The sequence below is a fragment of the Pelmatolapia mariae genome, linkage group LG12, assembly GCF_036321145.2.
Source record: "Pelmatolapia mariae isolate MD_Pm_ZW linkage group LG12, Pm_UMD_F_2, whole genome shotgun sequence".
NCBI lineage: Eukaryota > Metazoa > Chordata > Actinopteri > Cichliformes > Cichlidae > Pelmatolapia > Pelmatolapia mariae.
Genome location: NC_086237.1, coordinates 5,133,303 through 5,152,553, shown reverse-complemented (window position 1 = coordinate 5,152,553; position 19,251 = coordinate 5,133,303). Strand labels below are relative to the sequence as shown.

Here is a 19,251-nt window from a genome sequence, read left to right as displayed (position 1 = left end):
GTAGTTTTCCCAGTTTAGGGAAAGAAAGGAGTTTCTCTTTTGGTTAATGTTTTGTTATCGGCCATAATGAACGACACACATTTGTCAAAATCTAGTTTTGCGTCTGGTCGTCTGTGTTTGGGTCGCCATTATCACTCCACACGCTGTGGCACTGCAGACGATCAACATAATCTATGTTATAAGAGCAGGTTTGTGGTCCACACACACTGATTAGTTCTGTAAAATCATCATCAGTGAAACAGAAGCTTCCCTGGTGTGTATTATTTTTCACTACGTGTCAGATCTTGCCCTGTTTTTAGCTCTGTCTCTTTCTCACCCTCTCTGTCCTGCTCTCTCAGTGCTGTCACAGCAAAGTGTAACAGTGAAACAGAATTTACAACCACATAAACAGCATAAATCCATCTATATCCATTTACAGGCACATTCAAACTGACAGACTCAAGGCCAGCAGGATCCAGGGCTGTGATCTGATTAGAAATTTTTAACAAACTCAGATAATAAAGTACATCAGCTGCTCAGCTGGTAGCTAGCAAAATGCCATCAGACTAAAGTTAATTAATAACTTCTAATAACACAGTGTACATATGTTTATAAATGAGGTGCGACGGTGCAGTCTGAATACTCAAACTGAAGGTGGACTACTGCTTTTCAATTTTCAGGTACAAGGATGACCTGCAGAGCTACATTATCCTATACTGAGAGAGACGATGGTCATTCTACAGCAGAGTGGTGCAGCACATACATGTGTGCAGCAGGAGTGACAGAGGGCTCAGAGTGGGGGGGTTACATCAGAAACGTGCTCTGAGCCCGTACTTGTTTGCAGTGCTGATGGACAGATTCACAGATGTTCATATGGAGCAGGTGGAGGTACGCTTTAGAATGAAAGTGCAGGGAGAACATGAATTTGCACGTGATATTAAAGTAGAAACATGAACTCAAATAAAACTTTATTGTTGAAAGTATTGCACATGCACATGGAAAACCTTTTTGCTCTCTGCCATCCACATGACTGTTGAATGAGCCAATTACAACAGACTGACAGCAGAGCTGAGAGTTAAACAAGCTGACTCATACAGGTGTAACTCATCATGCGTTTTCAGGGGTCTACATGCGAACACCTGCATTAATAATACAAAATAAAACTGAAGCGGACACAGCTGGGCTCAGGCTCAGGTCTCCTCCCGCGGCTCCGGCTCACAGCCCAACATGTTTGTAACATATATTATTACAGATATTCCGCATTTAAACACATCGCTTCCTGTCGTGGACATGTCGGCATGTTCACAAACAGGCGGATGTCCAACCTGATCAGCCTCAGCGCAGGAACAGACCCATATTCCCAGCGCAGTGAATTCTGGGAACACACAGTAGTTTCAAGATGGCGGCGAGCAGGAGGCTGGCCAAGGTAAATCTGTCGTTGCCGTTCTTTTTGATCGTTTCTAATGTTTAAGGACGTATTGACGGTTAGTGGAAGCGTCCGTCCTTTGGCTCGTGTTCACGTTACAGAGTATATTTGCATTAAGTGACCGTCAGTGTCCAGCTGTAGCTGTAGGCTCAACAGAAACAAGAGGTCAGCATTGACCACCTAGCCGACCAAATATTAACGTTAGGCAACTAAGCAGTCCCAAATCAGGCCGGAGGATCTACAGGGATCCTGCCCGGGGCTGCCAAAAACCTCATTCAAGTCTCTTATCTACAGTTTGAACGTCAGAAACACTTGAGTTGTGTGACCGAGGGAGTCAATCCGGCAGTGGGCAGCCCAAGATCGTGTCAATTTCCACGGCATAAGACGTTTGCTAATCAGCTAAGTTGCTATCCCCAGATCTCAGCTAGCTACACTTCAACTTAATCAGACTTTGAAGTTCGCCATTAGGAAGTGGGTGTGGGTGAACTACAGCGCAGCGTTACACTTCCAGTAATGCGGCCTGAAGGCGACACACACTAAATGCTACTTTCGTTTTGTGTAGTGGTCGTAGCATATTGCGTAAGGTCTGCGTTAACCTACGTTTGTTTCCCCGTGATTATCGTTTCTGCCTTTAAACGTACACTCCGCTGAATGAGGCGGTTACAGGAGGCTGTGTGTTTGAAGTTTTACCCGGAGTAACAAAGCTGAAAGCACGGAGAGCAGAGCTGGCCTCTGAGCTGTAACCGGCTCACCGATACAGGTGGAATTATTCAATGCGAACATGCAGATTAACAATAACAGGATTTCATTCATGTGAAACAAACGTCGGTGCTGTTGAACCATAAACAGGGCATACGCTGTTTATTAATCATAATCACTTTACCCTAAAAACGTGTTAGACACATTTACACCGTCGAGCTGTGCAACAAAAACCTGCCACAGATGGAACCACGTCGGCGAGGCTGGCTTTAAGTGCCAGTACTGAATGTGACACTCAGTGGGTGTGTTTCAGCTAATAGCTAACATAATCTAATGTTAGTCAAACTAGTGACAGAACCAGTAACCTGATGGAAAACTAGGAGGTTCACTGTGGTACTGCTGGATGCAGGTTGTAGTACACTTTCACTTTCACTGTTGGCTGCTGCACTGAAATGAAAGAGAAACGCTCCTGTTAGCTGGAAGGTTTGGGTTTGTTTAGCATTTGATGAATAAGGACAAGATGAAGTGCAACGCTGCTACTTTATGCAATAAAATAGTTGCAATCAAGCAGTTTAGAGCTTAACAGGTCACTGTACACATACTGTGAATAAAACATGTAGCGCTGAACACATCCTCAGATCTCAAATCTACGATATACAACACTACTCTACAAAGCTGAGATGTCTTTGTTTGTTGCAGTTGGTTTGTCATTTGTTTTAAGTGACATGTTTCATTGTATATCAGCTTTCATTTTCTTTACCTGAAAACACTGGAGGTGGTGCTGTTTAGTACTGAGGACCTCTGAGGTGGATAACAGGAACCAAACCAACATCAGCTTGTTGTTTCTTTACTCTTACTTTCTGCTTAGACTTCACATCAACATTCAGGAAAGAGCGTGGTGTAAATAATTTCAGCGCAGTTTAAAACCTGGTGTGTAGTTTGGAGGCTGAAACAGACTCGAGCGAGGCTGCGTCTTCCTGCTACGCTGTCCTAAACTGGTGGTGTCATTTGGATGGTGTATCCTTCCACTCCAGAGGATTAACTCTGTAAAATCATACATGTTTTATTTTTCTTGTATTGACTGTAATAACCTTTCTAATATCAACTGTGTGCTTGTTCTTTCAGGAACTTGATGAGATTCGCAAGTCTGGAATGAAAAACTTCAGAAACATTCAAGTTGAGGAATCAAACTTATTGGCATGGCAAGGGCTGATTGTTCCTGTAAGCTGCTGTTCCTTCTTTGGCTGGTCTGAGATACGTAGGCCCGAGGTTCCCCTTACTAACCTTATTGTTCCCTTTCAGGACAACCCTCCTTATGACAAAGGTGCATTCAGGATTGAAATCATTTTCCCCACCGAGTACCCTTTCAAGCCTCCCAAGATCACATTCAAGACAAAGATCTACCACCCCAACATTGATGAGAAGGGCCAGGTGTGCTTGCCTGTGATCAGTGCAGAGAACTGGAAGCCTGCCACCAAAACTGACCAAGGTTGGTGTTGAAGTCTTACACAGGGCTGCTCGATGTGAGCTGATGAGTCGCAGCGAGGTGGAGAACTGCACATGTTGCAGGTTCTTTTGATTTTTGTCTGATGTGATGATTGCAGGAAAAAAAGTCCAAAATAAAACGTTGTCCTGTTTCAGTAACTTCGACATTTTTCAAAACCTTCTGTCCGTCTGTCAGTCTCAAAGCATTTTCACATAGAGCGACTAACAGAGCAGAAAACGTGTTTTATCCACACGCATGGTTGTGTGATCCAAAACAGTGTTTAATATGTTTTGTATTTATTGAACAGCACAGCTATAGTAACAGGAAGCTCTGACGATTCTGTGACTCAGTAAAGCGTCACATCGTTTAGACGGCTGTGTGTTTTTATATCGCTGCTACTACAGCTGCTAACCTGTTTGTTTTATCAGCAAAGCAGGAGACACGGAGATAACTCCTACTCACAATTTAGGGAACATTTATTCCCTAAATCTTAAACATTGACTAAAAGAACAAGTGTTATTTCAGTTTGAAAGAAACAAACAAAAACCAGCAGAGTTTATCACAGGGTAAAGTAGACGTGAAAAACAAGAGTGAACTCAGCATCGTTTCATCCAGCACCGACTCGACTCGGTTTTCAGTGTTTTCCCTCAGGTGGTAGGACCTGCTGCCAGACAGCTTTTAGTACCTGGCGACGGTTTCAAGCAAGCAGAGTCGGGCAGAAAGTGTGATGTCAGCAGACTGAGTCCTTCACAACAATCAACCCCACCAGTGTTTGTGAAACATGGAGGGAAACAGCTGCACATAAACCAACACTGTGGTCCAACGATGGGGTGCAAGGTGCAGCTATAATCCTCAGTCTCCTCCATTGTTTGGGCCACCTTGCTATAACAACCCCATCATCATTGGGGTGGTACTCAGTTGTAATGGAAACAGAGTGGAGACGAGGTGCTAGTGTAAACGAGGGAGATCTGTGGTCAGAATTTCCCACAGTGCTCGTGGGTATAAATGTCATTATAATTTGGGTCTTTTAGTGATTTCTTTGAACCAGTTTCTTTCAGGGTGGAATGACTGGACAGCGTGCATGTTTAACCACTTTAAAAACAAGTTTGGATTGATTTTGTCTAATCCACACAGGGTCAGAAGTAACCAACACTACGACTGAAAGCAAGCTGCCCCTCAGTGAGTGGGGTTTAGCCTTTAGCATAGTTCTGGCAGGATATTTGACCACCGTTCTGGGCACAGTGGGTAGAGTTCATTTCAGTTGGTTTGGTGTCATGGAGCCATTCTCTGTAACCCTAATCTCAGTCTACAGTAGGGTTAATGTTGGGGGTTTTAAGACCATCCCAGGAGCTCAGTGCAGCCATTTGTAAATGACTGCAGATTCTGGGATCACCAGTTTAAACAGTTGTACACAAGTGCAAGTTATGTGGATGTGTTAGCACTTTGCTGAGGTTTAGTAGAGGAGCTCGAGGGTGTCGACCCTGCTGCAAAATCGACACGTTAACCTGCATGATGTGAGACTGACAAAGAGAAGGTTGGACTTTCTCATGACACAAACTCATGAGCCTTCACTCTGACTCTAAAGACTTATCTAAGTACACAAACTGCAGACTGGATTATCAGTCATGTTTTATTTTTATTACTTTTTAGAAATGTTTTCTATTTCTTTGCTTTATATGATGATAGTTGTGAAAAAGCTGTAAGTCACAGTGCACTGCAGCCTCCTGACAAACAGAAACTGCTGTGAAAGTGGAGGCTGAGCTCTGTTAGGAAGCATTTTGTGTCTGACTCGATCTCCTTCGTGTCTTTCAGTAATTCAGTCCCTCATCGCGCTGGTGAACGACCCCCAGCCTGAGCATCCCCTGAGGGCCGACCTAGCAGAAGAATACTCAAAAGACCGTAAAAAATTCTTGAAGAACGCAGAAGAATTTACAAAGAAACACGGAGAAAAGCGGCCAATGGACTGATCACGTCACGAGCGCGTAGCCCTCTGTCTGCCTCCCTCCCCAGCCCCCTTCTGTTTCATGTGTCCGACCAAATACTGATCTTCCTCTGCCCTCCCCGCTCCGTCCCCCACCAGCAGCTCGCCACCTCCTCAGCCCCCTCGTTTCACATAGCGCTCCTTTAAACGGCCCTGGAGCTGCCCCGCTGAGGCCAGGCAGCGACAGCCAAGCAGGACTCTCTGTGGATCAGACCGCTTTCTCTCTCTCCTCCTCGTCGCCGTAAATCTCCAGACCATTTCTAACTTTCTACTCTTTCTTAAAGTGACAAATGGAAAAAAGAAATGCTAAGGGAACATGATGTGTTAATTTTCTTTGGGCTTTTTTGGCTTTTCCTCAGTAGAAACAGCTCCTGTTTTAAATGGATCTCACTTAGACATGATTTGTCATAAATATTTGATTCTTTTATTTTGAAAAGCAGAAGACGAGTGTGTTTGTTTTTGGTTTTGTTGGTTTTCATTTGGCCCATCTTGTGTAACATTTTAAGCTGAAACATGAAGTAGTGAAATGAGAGTTGCCGTAGCTCAGACCCGAGGCCGATGTTTCCTTCATCTCTCTACTGCTTGTAGAAATGCACTGTACTCTGTGGAACAGTCCATCTCACATCTCCTCCCCCAGAATCTGTAACAGTTGAAAATGTTAGGCCGTACATGAATCGAGTTATTGTAGAAATGCCAGAGATGACTTCCGAGTGTTAAAGATTTTCAAACACTAAAAACATGCAGCTGAAAACTTCTGCATCACAGATGGTTAGCCATTCACCCGCCCTCAACAGCCATTGGCTCCCAAACTTCTTTTTTTTGATTGACACTTGTGTATAAAATCTGCAAGAATGTGTTGGATTGATTTGAATTTCCATGCATGTCCCCTTTCCTCCTGCTGGGTGCCCAGTATAACCATGTTTAGAACCAGGAACCTGTAGTACACTGAGACATACTCACATAGTCAGCTACCCAGCTGAGAGGGGCCTAACTTATCAAGCTGGGGGAAGGAGACACTAAGCTTGAAGCTTGGATCAGCTCCTGGAGATCGTCCGAGAAACAGTAACCTAGAAGGCAGCTGGGAGAGGGCTGGCCGTCCAGGGATGTGCCGGGACATGGAAAGGGACTGCATCGGCCAAACGACACCATGTAACAGCTATTTGATCTGGTCCCAATATTGTTTCATAATAAAGATGATGGCTTACCATTCGGCCTCCATGTTTTCCTGGTGCTGTGGGGATGTTGTGTTGTGACTCGATCCAGTGCTGCTTAATGAGCACTTGGATTATAGAGGGATAGATTCACTCGCACTTTGTTCCAGCATAAACTGGGATTTGGTGTTTAAAAAAACCACACCATAGGTATTTAGTGAGCACAGCGAGGGGAAGAAGAGGCTAACAGGTAACACACCGCTGTCAGTCCAGGGCTGCAGAGAGCTCACTGCTGTTGGTCTGAAGAAAAGCAAAGTTATAACATACAAACAGCTGAAGTCAAACTATCAAATCTCCGTTCACTCCAATGGACCCTTTATTTACAGCTCGGTGAATAATGGAGGCCCACAGTAGTTCTGACAGTTAGCAGTTAAACTCCATGCTATACGCACATACAGATAAAATTGTGCCATACAATAGTAATGGTAGCATCTAGGGGTGGGTTTTTATAATCGATTTATCGATTAAAATCGATTCTGGCTTGGATAACGTGAAATCGATTCATTAAAATCCTGAATCGATTTTTTAATATAAATTTATTTTGCCCGAAATTCCAGAATCTCAGGTGAAACCTCACAAAATTTCAACAACCACCAAACAGCTAAGACAGTAAATGAGAGCAGGTACACGGATTCTGCACAAAGACATAAACACACAGCGCGGACCCGCGGATCAAAATCAGTGAGATGTCGCCTTTCTCACCTGACGGCACGGACACGGTCGGGGCTGAAAGCCGACAGCTCGCTGATTCTGATCTGTCGGCGGGTCTGCGCTTTGTGTTCACGCCCTTTTTGCGCTGATTCTAAAGCTGTTAGTTTTATCTCTCTCCAAACAATATTGACTGAACCAGCAGCAAAAGAAGATCCAAACTAGGCTTCACATAAACATCGTCATGAATTCCCTCTTACTTTTACTGTTTTGCTTCCACCAGGATAAAATCACACTTCATGCACAGCTCTCTCTCTCTCTGTGTACTTCAAGAACAGTTTCCTCTAAAAATCTGTTTTCTGCATTATTCGCTTGCTTGTTACGCACAAGTCTACCATTGTTTGTCTGTGAAGGTTCTCAGTCATCCAGGTCATCGTAGTCTAAGGAGCTTGGAAAGAAAAGGATAAAGGTCACTCTTTCGAGGATGCCAATGTTCACATTTTGGACAGAGAGGACAGATGGTTTGAAAGAGGAGTGAAAGAGGCCATCTATGTCCACTGTGAGCGACCATCTTTGAACAGAGGCGGTGGTTTACGACACCAATTGTCTGCCATCTATAATCCAGTTTTGAGATCCCTTCCCAGACGCCTTAACGCCCACTCACATTCTGGGCCATCTGACCTCAGGAATTCACATGATAGGGTGGGGCCAGGTTTAACAATGAGCTCACCCGAAACCCTGGCTGATTAGGTCCCACACCCGCTTTCACACCTTGGCTCATGTGATTAGAGGATCACCAGGGGGTCCTTTGTCCCTCTTTGGGGGGATACTCCCACTGGGTTTAAATCTGGGACTCTTGGCCATTTGACCTTAGAACTGAAGAAGCTTCTCGGATGAGAGGTGAAACGTCTTCAAGCAACTTAAAGAAGTCCAGACACTTTTCTTTCCAAGCTCCTTAGTCTACCATTGTTTACAGCGCTGTTGGCCGCTGTTTTTTTTTCCTTTTACATACTTCCGAAAAGAAAACCTAATTTCTGCCGTTCAATACTGAACAAATTTAAACTTTTTAAAATTATGCAAAATGCAAAACGCTTAGCCGTGTCTCTAATAAAACCGCTGTAACGTCAGAGGTAACGTTCATATGTTGATTAATGGTTTTCTTTCGTTTCTGATGTACTGCAGAATATTTTTTATAAAATCCCAGGCCAGGAAAACCACCTTCATGTTTTTCTGTGTTTTATCTTCAGCTACTTTGACACAAAGGCATCTGCTGTGACGCTTACACCTTTGATAAAGACTTGCGTGTGTCAGCTTCCTTTTTATAGATACAAAAATATGTAAATGTACTGATCTGAATTATAATATTTCTGACTGTCAAAATTTCCCACACTGTAAAATGTAATTCTAGATGTTTGTTATTTCAACATATTATTCTATATCAGTTTGACGATAGATGACTGAAGTTGTTGTTATAACATAGAATTACAAGTTAAAAACGTCCCAATTACACCAAAAAAGCTAACTTGAAAACTCATGTCCAGCTAAATCAGCATCTTATGTGAACTTGACAATGTGGGGAAGTTGAGCACAGCAGGATTCAAAACTGTCCCACGTGACTGCTATCGAGGTGCATCATGGGGAATTGGCGGTTAACGACATGCTCACTTTACTTGGACGTTTTCTAATCGTCTTCTTTGGAATATGCTTTCAAGGTGAGTAACATTGGTTATAACTATAAGGAAAGAGAGCTACAAAAGTTGGAACATGTTTTGAATTTATGGCATGATGTGTGTTTTTCTCTTTTACCGAAATGTTTGCTTTAGCTAATGTAACTTTAGCCGACAAGGTCCAGCTTGTGTGTCATGACCAAACTTGACCTAATAAACTGACATATGGCCTTTTTTATGGGTTTAATGTAGCGCTGACCAAATCACAAGTATTGTGCCGCTAGCTTTAAGGTTGTGCACTCAACCACTGTTGCGATATTAGCAAGCTAACTCAGCTAATTAATAAAGCTTATTTCATATTGTCTCTGTACTTGTAAATTTCTTTCAAGTTCACAGGCTATTGTATTTTGGTGGAAGTTCATTTTGGCAATATTTCCAATAACTGGCTGGGTTCAAAAAGAACTTTTTGACAGGACTCAGATGCTTGTTGTCATCTGTTTACCCCTATGTAATCACTTAAGTTTTTATTAACTGCTGCATGCTAAGCTGCAAGAGTGCACTGAGGATTGAGACAAAATGGTCTACAAACCAGCATTATATTAGTTTTTATCAGATAGTCCTCCAGTGTGTTTATTTTTTGCTTTAATTATATTGTGCAGTTATTTGTTACCCTGAAATGTTTATGCTTAACAACAGCTCACCATTTTAACTTATTTTTGAACTCTTGTGGTCAGTATGACTAGATTGTGTGAGTTTCCATACTAAAAGAGCTGTAGTGATAAAATAATTGGCATCAGAGAAACTGATTTTTGGCATGGTATACTGCAGAAGTTTTTTGGTTTTTTTTTTTGTTGCATAATTTACCTTTTAATTCAACTGCATTCCCTGTATTGTAACAAAACTAACATTGTTTATATGTCAGAAAATTAGCAAACATGAATAAATGGCGAAAACAATATAATTATAACATATATTTTTATTTTACTTATTTTAGGTCTGTGAAGCCAAACTTGATGCTGGGGATTTATTTTTGTCAGTGGAGTCAAATGGTAAGTTACAATTTGTGCATTTTGTCATACTGGTATGGGCTCAAAATGTGGTCATAAATATTTTGTACTTGTAAATCAGTTTTGTATGTGTAAAAAAGATTTGTGTGTGCGTAAAAAAGATTTGTATGTGTAAAAAAAGATTTGTGTGTGCGTAAAAAAGATTTGTATGTGTAAAAAAGATTTGTGTGTGTGTAAAAAAGATTTGTATGTGTAAAAAAGATTTGTGTGTGCGTAAAAAAGATTTGTGTGTGCGTAAAAAAGATTTGTATGTGCGTAAAAAAGATTTGTATGTGTAAAAAAGATTTGTGTGTGGACTTAGCCAAAAAACCCCTGCAAGTTACAAGTACGGATTTTGACCCTATTTTTCTTCCTTTCATTTGATTGGTCAATGTCATGTCAATCACAAATGTAACAATCCAATCAGAGAACAGATGGGTTTGGCTGTCGGAGGGGCACTTTTTTTGAACTGCAGGTCTTTGAAGGGAATAAATGCCCTTTTACATGCCAACCCAGCGTTTTCCTTCATCACCAGGAAGGAAAACAGTCTGTGGTCGTCTGAGTTTGGTGATGTTTGTGTCACAGGTCTATGTGCTTAATACAGGGACTTCCACAGCCTTTTCAACAGCGCTGCGGACCGCGGGGGGGGGAGGCAGTGTTTTGGAAATGACAGTCTCCATTACAAAGCTTTCTTCCTTATGAATTAGCATACATGTTTTTATTGAACATTTGAAGAACTAGCAAAAAAACCCGAAACTCTTGTAGAGGACATAAAGTCAGAGATAGAAACGACAAGGAGCAGGTGCATCTAGTACAGGTAGAGCTGCTGCAAAAACCCACAGAGCCCAGCAGCCAGCGCAACAAATTCTGGATCCTTTGCTTTTAGTTAGCATTAGCAGCACATCCTGTGTCCGATGTGAAAGGACTTTTATGCTGCGCACTGTGACTCACAGCAATGGTCCCGGGTCAGCCCTGACTTTGTGTTAATCTAATCCTAAAGTAATAATGGTATTTCTAACCACTGACATACCACAACTTTATCCTTTCAACAGCTACTGAAAGTTAGCGGACCTAGCTGCTATCGGATATTTATATAGAGATCCTCCAGCTTCAAACTGTATTACCCTTCAAGGACCTGCAGTTCAAAAAAGTGCCCCTCCGACAGGCAAACCCATCTGTCCTCTGATTGGATTGTTACATTTGTGATTGACATGACATTGACCAATCAGATGAAAGGAAGAAAAACGGGGTCAAAATCCGTACGTGTAACTTGCAGGGGGTTTTTGCTAAGTCCACACACAAATCTTTTTTACACACATACAAATCTTTTTTACGCACACACAAATCTTTTTTACGCACACACAAATCTTTTTTACACACACACAAATCTTTTTTACGCACACACAAATCTTTTTTACACATACAAATCTTTTTTACACATACAAATCTTTTTTACGCACACACAAATTCTTTTTACACATACAAAACTGATTTACAAGTACAAAATATTTATGACCACATTTTGAGCCCATATACTGGAAACACCACAGATTATATTGTAACTTAATAGCTCTGTAGAACAAATGATATAAAGATTGTAGTGTCAGGGTACTTCTTAAGAAGTAATATGGCACTATTGATGATCACATGCAGGTGGCATAAACTAAATATTCAGACGTGCTACCAACAAATGATTCATTAACAAAAGCAATGGAGCAGACTGTTTAGGTTCTTGTGGTTGTAATAACATCCATAACTGCAAGTTTGTCATTAATTTATTTTCACAGGTCTAGATGATCACATCTGTCTTTGTCATTTAAATGAGGTGGACTTGCAAACTTTGCGCTCTTTTGGGTAAATTGCTGTCCACTACATATACACAGAATGTGCACAGTATTTCAGATCTAAAAAGGGAGTATGTAATGGACTTGCTGGCTTTAATGTAAAAAGCCTGTTGTGTAACTTTAATGAGGCAGTTGGACTAAAACAGTATTGCTCATCAAGGTAAACATCGGAGGAAAAAGGAAACTGTTACTTGTCCTTTTACTCAGTGTTCTTTTAATCGCACGTTTACTAAAGTTTTACATCACATAAGTCATTTTCACAATCATTCTACTTTAAAAGACTTCAATGCAGAGCTTATTGTTCTTTGAACTTCCTTGTTTGCTGAACGGCAGGTAAAGTGCATCTTTTTGTTTGTTTGCTTTTGTGTGTTTGTGTTTTCTCTAATGGGCCTCAGATGACCGTTTGCTTAAATTTGGGTCTCAAAGAATCTTTTTTTTATTCTGCCTGTACTTTCCACTCCTCTTCTTCTATTGCTCAGGTTGAAGCAGAATTTGCCCACCTTACATCTGTTGACCTGAAAGGGTTCCTCTTTGCTGTGCTTGACCATTATGGAGAGGTTCGTGGAGCTGTACAAAATCAAGAGCGGCATAGGAGGGCTAACTAGGCTCATAAAATGCTTCGATGATGATGTAAGTGTTCAACTGTGAAATGTTCTCCTTTGTTTAAGTTTTAGGTTATCCAGTTCAACTGATGAACTCATTGAAAGAAAGCTGATAAGTAAAGTCTGTCATCATATTTCACAACCGGACATTTAGTGTGGTAACTTTTACAGAATCTGTGTATATTGGTGGTAGGTTGGATATCATATTCTACTTGAATGTCCTGATAAGCCTGATTCAAAATTTTCAATGATAATCATATATTGATGGAATTATGTATCAAAAAGCTGTGAATTTGGAGCTGTCTACATGCTTCATAAACACTGTTTAAAAAGTGTTTTTGTTTTCTTTTTGACTTCTTTGACCAGAGCCCTACACAAAGGAAGAGGACAGAGGACCTCATTTTCTAAAGGAAGAACCCTCACACACTTTCAAGACTGTGAAGGTTAGCATTGTTTCTTTTAGTAAATTTAATAATGACAGCACCACAGTGGAATTTAAATTAACACTAGAATTACTGAGCCTTTTTTCCCTGGTGCAAGTCCACACCTTATATAATATGCATAAAGTCTAGTTATACACACAGACACATCTATATCATATATACACACACATATATATGTATATATATATATATATATATATATATATATATAAAATGTTTGTATAGTGCACTTTCTATACCTTGCTCTGTCCACTTTTTTGCAATGACAATGCAGATTTTCCACTTGTGGGACAAATAAATGCAGATTTGCTGTGTGTGTGTGTGTGTGTGTGTGTGTGCGCAACATTGGCATTTGTTTACTCAGATCCAAGGCAGGCCAAACCTCTGTCTTACAACCTACATACAAAAGACAGACATTCACAATATATGGGTACACAAGTCTGTTTTATTTCAAAGTGTTTCAAACTTTACAGCGTTTGCAGACCCAGTGTCCATCATCCCTGCATTTGGCACAGGTGAATTTCTTACATGTTGCACAGGTAAATCTGCTGCGATTCCTGTTGCAGCTCTCTTGCACCTGGCACTGCGTCGTCTTTACAGTCCCTGGCACAGCAGCTGCAGAAGCCAGCCTCTGTGCTAAGATTTCCTTGTGCTGCATGAATCGGCTACGAAGTTGCTGAGCTAGAAGACTCAGAAACAATCTTCTTTTGCCTGTCCACCCTGTACATGCCTTGTATAAAATGTAGGCATTCACTGCCGCCAGGTCCAGCATATTGTAGAAAACCGCTACTGGCCACCTGCGTGTTGCTGATCTTACAGAATACATCCGTGCCATTTGGTCCAACACGTCTACACCACACTGTAAAAGCAGAGCGAGAGAGTCATGAGTATATGTTTTTTTCTATAGGCCTGTATAGCACACATCAGAAAACATTGTAGCACTGGTGTAAAATTGTACACACATTCACATACCTTCATGTGGTTGTAGTCTGTGATCGTGTTGGGTTTCCTCTTTCTGCCGTCACCGATCGTCACGTCTTGGTGCATGGAACTTAGAACACACACAGTCTTGTTTTTTTTAGGTGCATAAATTGTCAAGGAGACACTGCCACTTCTAAGCACTGAAGTGGAGAATACCTCTCGCTTTGCAGTATCTTTTGCAAGTTGAGGAAGTTCACGCCGGACTTTATTCACCGTGCCCAGTAATGTTGTTTTGCGCTGCAGCAGTCTGTGCGACAGTGAAGTAAAGAAATTGTCCGTTGTGACATTTCTTCCATCATCCAAAAACGGCTCCATCAGTTTCATGACCACGTTCTCTGCCAGCCTCTCTCCCTTCTGACGACTGGGGTCCTTTCCCAAGTAAGGAGATGCACTGCAGACATATTTGGTGTCCAAATCCGTGGCCATCCAGAACTTGATCCCAAATTTGTCTGGCTTGGTTGCAATATACTGGGTGAATGGACAATAAACCTTGGTAGGGAACAGCTGTTCATCTATGGTCATGTGTTCCCCTGGAGTGAAACTCTTAGCACAGTTCTCGTTGAAGCGTGTCCAGATGTCGGAGATCGCTGCAAATTTGTCTGTTTTCACCCGTTCTGCCCGCGTGTCCCTGTCATCAAATCGAAGGTGTTGCATAATTGAAATGAATCTATCTCGGGGCATTGTCTCTTTGATTAGTGGCAGCAGAAAACTTTCTGACCAGCAATCCACAATGGCACCAACAGGACACGATTGCTCTTACAAACAGGATTGAAATGGATGCCATAAGTTCATGAACTGCCAAATTCCAGTCCGGCTCTGTTCTGCAGGCTTGATGTACCGTGCACTCTCTGATGGTCTGCAGCATTCCCACGTCTAACAGGCAAAGGAAGCTTTGGAGCACACTTGTAACTTTACGCTGTCGGAAGATAAACAAATAGAAAATGGTAAATTTACATGAACCTCACTCTAAATGGGTTTATATAAATATCATATCTAATATGGCAGTGACAAACCTTAGCAGACTCTGTGGGTCCAGCTTGCGCAGTGAAGCACGAACGATTTGCTTCTGCACTGGGCATTCCAATGTCCTCCTCAACCCACACAGTGCCGTCTTTTGCCGTGTGGTTCTGGCTGGGCTTCCCAGTACCACGGGGCCTCTTCCGTGGAGGCATGTTGGGTTCTTGTTCCGTCTCATTTTCAGATTCTTCTGAGGAGGTATCAGTGGCCTGCTGGACAAATGAAACCTCTCCTCCATCAGAATCTGCTTCGTCCATTTCCCGAAGTAAGGCCAAAGCCTGTTGCGTGGAGAGGTTCTTCCTGCGTGGCAGTGATACGGAGGCCATCCTGATGTGCGTTCTCAGAAATGCGAACAAGAAATGATTCTCCGGCCTGGGTCGGTCTGCTTTTATGCACAGCACTGTGCTGTAGGCAAGCAATGCCACTCCCTCACATACACAGTGACGATGGAACAATGGAAGATCTGTGCTGAGAGTCAAGGAAGGTGTGAATGTGTGTCTTTTATATTTGCAGGTCAGTCAATGTGTGGGATATTTTGTATAGATACGGCAGGCATTTCTGAAAGTTGTAACACAGAGGTTTGGCCTGACTTGGACCATTCTTTCCTTCCCTGCAAGGCTACTTTCCTTCCTTACCTGCAGCGTACTATACCCCATGGTAGTTTCTATGTGCAATATTTCTCATATGCAATATTAGATCTTGTCAATCCTTGTCACTACATTGGATGCCTGGCCATAAACATATATACATAGAGTTGTACATATATTTATATAGCCACACGTTATATAATATGCATAAAGTCTAGTTATACACACAGACACATCTATATCATATATATATATATAATATATATATATATATATATATATATATATATATATATATATATATATATATATGTGTGTATGTGTGTGTGTGTGTGTGTGTGTGTGTGTGTGTATACATACACCAATATTTTTTAATACACGTGTCCATATTTATGTTTCCAGATTGTTTGTATAGTGCACTTTCTATACTGTGCTCTGTCCACTTTTTTGCAATGACAATGCAGATTTTCCACTTGTGGGACAAATAAATGCAGATTTGCTGTGTGTGTGTGTGTGTGTGTGTGTGTGCAACATTGGCATTTGTTTACTTAGATCCAAGGCAGGCCAAACCTCTGTCTTACAACCTACATACAAAAGACAGACATTCACAATATATGGGTACACAAGTCTGTTTTATTTCAAAGTGTTTCAAACTTTGAAACGAAGCATTTCTTGCAGCTGGCAACAACGGTCGTGCATTCAGTATAGTTGTGACTTCCGCAAAAAATGTGGTCAAAATCTCATGAGTAAGTTGAAGCATTTCTACCAGGCATTTCTGAAAGTTGTAACACAGAGGTTTGGCCTGCCTTGGATCTGAGCAACTCTGAGTGAGCAAATGCAAATGTGCCAGGCCTCAAGGACAATGGGTGGTTTGCACAACAAAAGCTGGAGGAGAAACAAGCTGACGACCTGTGAAAATCTCAGCAGGGGTGCTTAACACCTCGGGACTTGCACCAGAAAATAAAAAAGCCAGTAATTCTAGGGGGTGTTGGGTTTAGGGAAGTTACGCAAATTTGCGCAGGATAGTAAATCTAGTGTTAAACATGTGGCATCTATAAAACAATAGATGCCACATGATAACATGTGTACGTTTCCTCACCAAATGTATTATTACAAGATCTTTGACACTGGATTTGGTCTGGCTTTTAGAGAAACTAACTGGCAAGCTAGCATTGATATTATTAGTGTCTTGTGTTTATTCATGTCTTCACCAGGGTCTTTGACATTTCGCTGCTGTACTGTTCACTTCAGCTTTACGTTTGATTTCTCACATTGTATATTGTAATGGCAGAGATATTAGGATATTTAAGGGGCTGCAGTGGCTGCTACAGCTGTGGGGGGCAATACTTTGGTGAAATGTCCTGGACCCTGGAAAATAGACTGTGTAGACTGGGTAAGCAATTAAAGGTTACTGGCCGAGAGTCATTGGGCAGCTGGGTAAAGGTGGATGTTGATATTCAGTGCCAATTATGCAACCTGTTCAGCCATGTCTATATGCTCTTTTTTCATGCTGTTAATATAGGGGGGGAAAAAAAAAACTTTAATCAATAAACTGATTAAAGAAGCATTGTCTATGGAGCCATAATCTGATCCTGTAGTGTAGCTGCAGTTTGCACATTTCATGTATTCTCAGCCAGATTTGGTTTAGAGCACAGCCAATATTTAGCATAAATAGATTTAAATTCACACACACTGATGATGGCAAGCTACATTGTAGCCACAGCCGCCCTGGGGCGCACTGACAGAGGCGAGGCTGCCGGACACCGGCACCACCGGGCCCTCTGACCACCACCAGTAGGCAACAGGTGAAGTGTCTTGCCCAAGGACACAACGATTGAAACTGTCGGAGCCGGGGCTCGAACCGGCAACCTTCCGATTATAAGACGAACTGTCAAGTCTTGAGCCACGATTCAGTCATCCACCCATGTGTGTGAATGACTGAATGTGTAAAGTGCTTTGGAGTCCTTAGGGGACTAGTAAAGCGCTATACAAATACAGGCCATTTACCATTTAAATTGAAAATTGTTTGAATTCTGCAATTGAAGACATGCTCAGTTATTTATGAACATGGTCTTTGTTTAAAGCAAGAAATGGATTTGTAACATGGGGGTGCATATCTCATTCTGAAAAAACTTTAACAACTAATAAGTGTTACCCAAAGCCAATCACCATCATCCAAAGCATCAGCATGGCTCTTCTTTGGAAAGACGTGAATTCTTAAGCACAAGGGATATTGTGTAATTGTGTAATTTTATTTTATTTTTGTCTTTGAACCCTTTTATAGCCGACAGGTATTGAAGACACGTTTTCTAAGAGGATGAAAGTTGCATTGTGATGGTGAAAGAAGAAGACATCATCGATGTGTTGGTTGTCCTTGAGGCAGCAGTAATCCTGTCTAATCTGAGGGATGTCTCAAGTGCCATTTCCATGCTGATGGGCCTTCTTTTTGCCCTGAACATAGACTATCCAAAGGAACTTAAGGACATCTTTGAAGTCATTCAGAACATCCTAATGAACATTGGTGGAAGGCAGTGCATGGTCTAAGAAACAGACTCTTGCAGAAAGCCATGCAGAACTGTAATTGTATGATCCTTAGTGTTAAGGACAGTTTTTATTTTACTGTTTGTTTTTTTATTCTTGCAAGTTCTCATTCTCACTTTTGTATGTCACTAAATGACTACACATTACATTCCAGATTAGACAATTACTCATTTGTTCATGGTTTAAGAAACTTATGTGAACAACAATATAATGGTGGACTCTGCAGATGCTTATCTCATGCAAGTCAGTAGTTTTTCCTTTGTTTTGCAGTTGAGCAGACTCAAACTAATGTTTCTGAAATATTCATATTATCAAATGTTTCAGAAGCATGCAGCACTCATTTTCAGAGATATTGGTTCTGTGGAATTTGTTGCAATTGTAAACGAAGACAAATACAAGAGTTTGATGTCTTAGTTGTTATAAACTGATCTTTACTGTCACTTATCAAAGGTTTTGTACTATTTTAATATTTCACGTTTTATGCTAACAGGTGTGACTGAGCACAAGGAAGTTTAAAAATTTTGCAAATGTAAAGAATAACTTTTCTAAAATAGCAAGTGTCCCATTGATACATTACATTAATGCAGACTTTATGTTGTTACTTCACAAGAATCACTACTGCTCCTAGAGTATTGGTCAGAATTTAATCTTCACCCAAACTGGGCTCAAGACCAAGTTCAAATTTATTGTTTCACAGGGAGCAGCCTTTGAGTTTTGATGGATTGTGAGCCTGATGAGCTACGTCACTGATTTTTCTGTTTCTCAGATGACTAAGATGGCACAATAAATGGTGAATGTTGGGTGCTCATGAGTAATTGTCTTGTCATGTTCTTAAAACAAACTTTCTGTATGAAATGATCAGATACACTTTAATGGAATCTGTGGGTTTATTTTTTTTCTGTAAACAACAGAAAATTAATTTAAAGGAATGTAGATATTTAAACCTGAGATCTAAGATAAACCTAACAGGTAGTTTTGCTGAAATGGATGTTAGAAAGCTAAAAAAAAAAAAGAAAGAAAAATACTTAAGATGTTCAATACAATATTTTTCTTTACATCCAGTCAATCAACTCTGATAATTAAAATGAAACTG

At 41.1% G+C, this 19,251-nt stretch overlaps 1 protein-coding gene across 2 annotated transcripts; it reads left to right on the top strand.

Annotated features, from left to right (window-relative positions):
* Nucleotides 1-837: 837 nt before the first annotated feature.
* ube2l3b (ubiquitin-conjugating enzyme E2L 3b) lies at nucleotides 838-6,778 on the top strand. 2 transcript variants are annotated; one of them, XM_063489054.1, is made up of 4 exons: nucleotides 838-867; nucleotides 3,230-3,325; nucleotides 3,407-3,593; nucleotides 5,403-6,778. In XM_063489054.1, exons 1-4 carry the CDS (start codon nucleotides 853-855, stop codon nucleotides 5,555-5,557), a joined length of 453 nt encoding a protein of 150 aa, XP_063345124.1. In that variant the 5' UTR covers nucleotides 838-852; the 3' UTR covers nucleotides 5,558-6,778. The 2 variants fall into 2 exon arrangements, with proteins under 2 accessions (XP_063345124.1, XP_063345125.1); XM_063489055.1 differs by lacking the exon at nucleotides 838-867 and adding an exon at nucleotides 1,326-1,405.
* The last annotated feature ends 12,473 nt before the right edge of the window (nucleotides 6,779-19,251 follow it).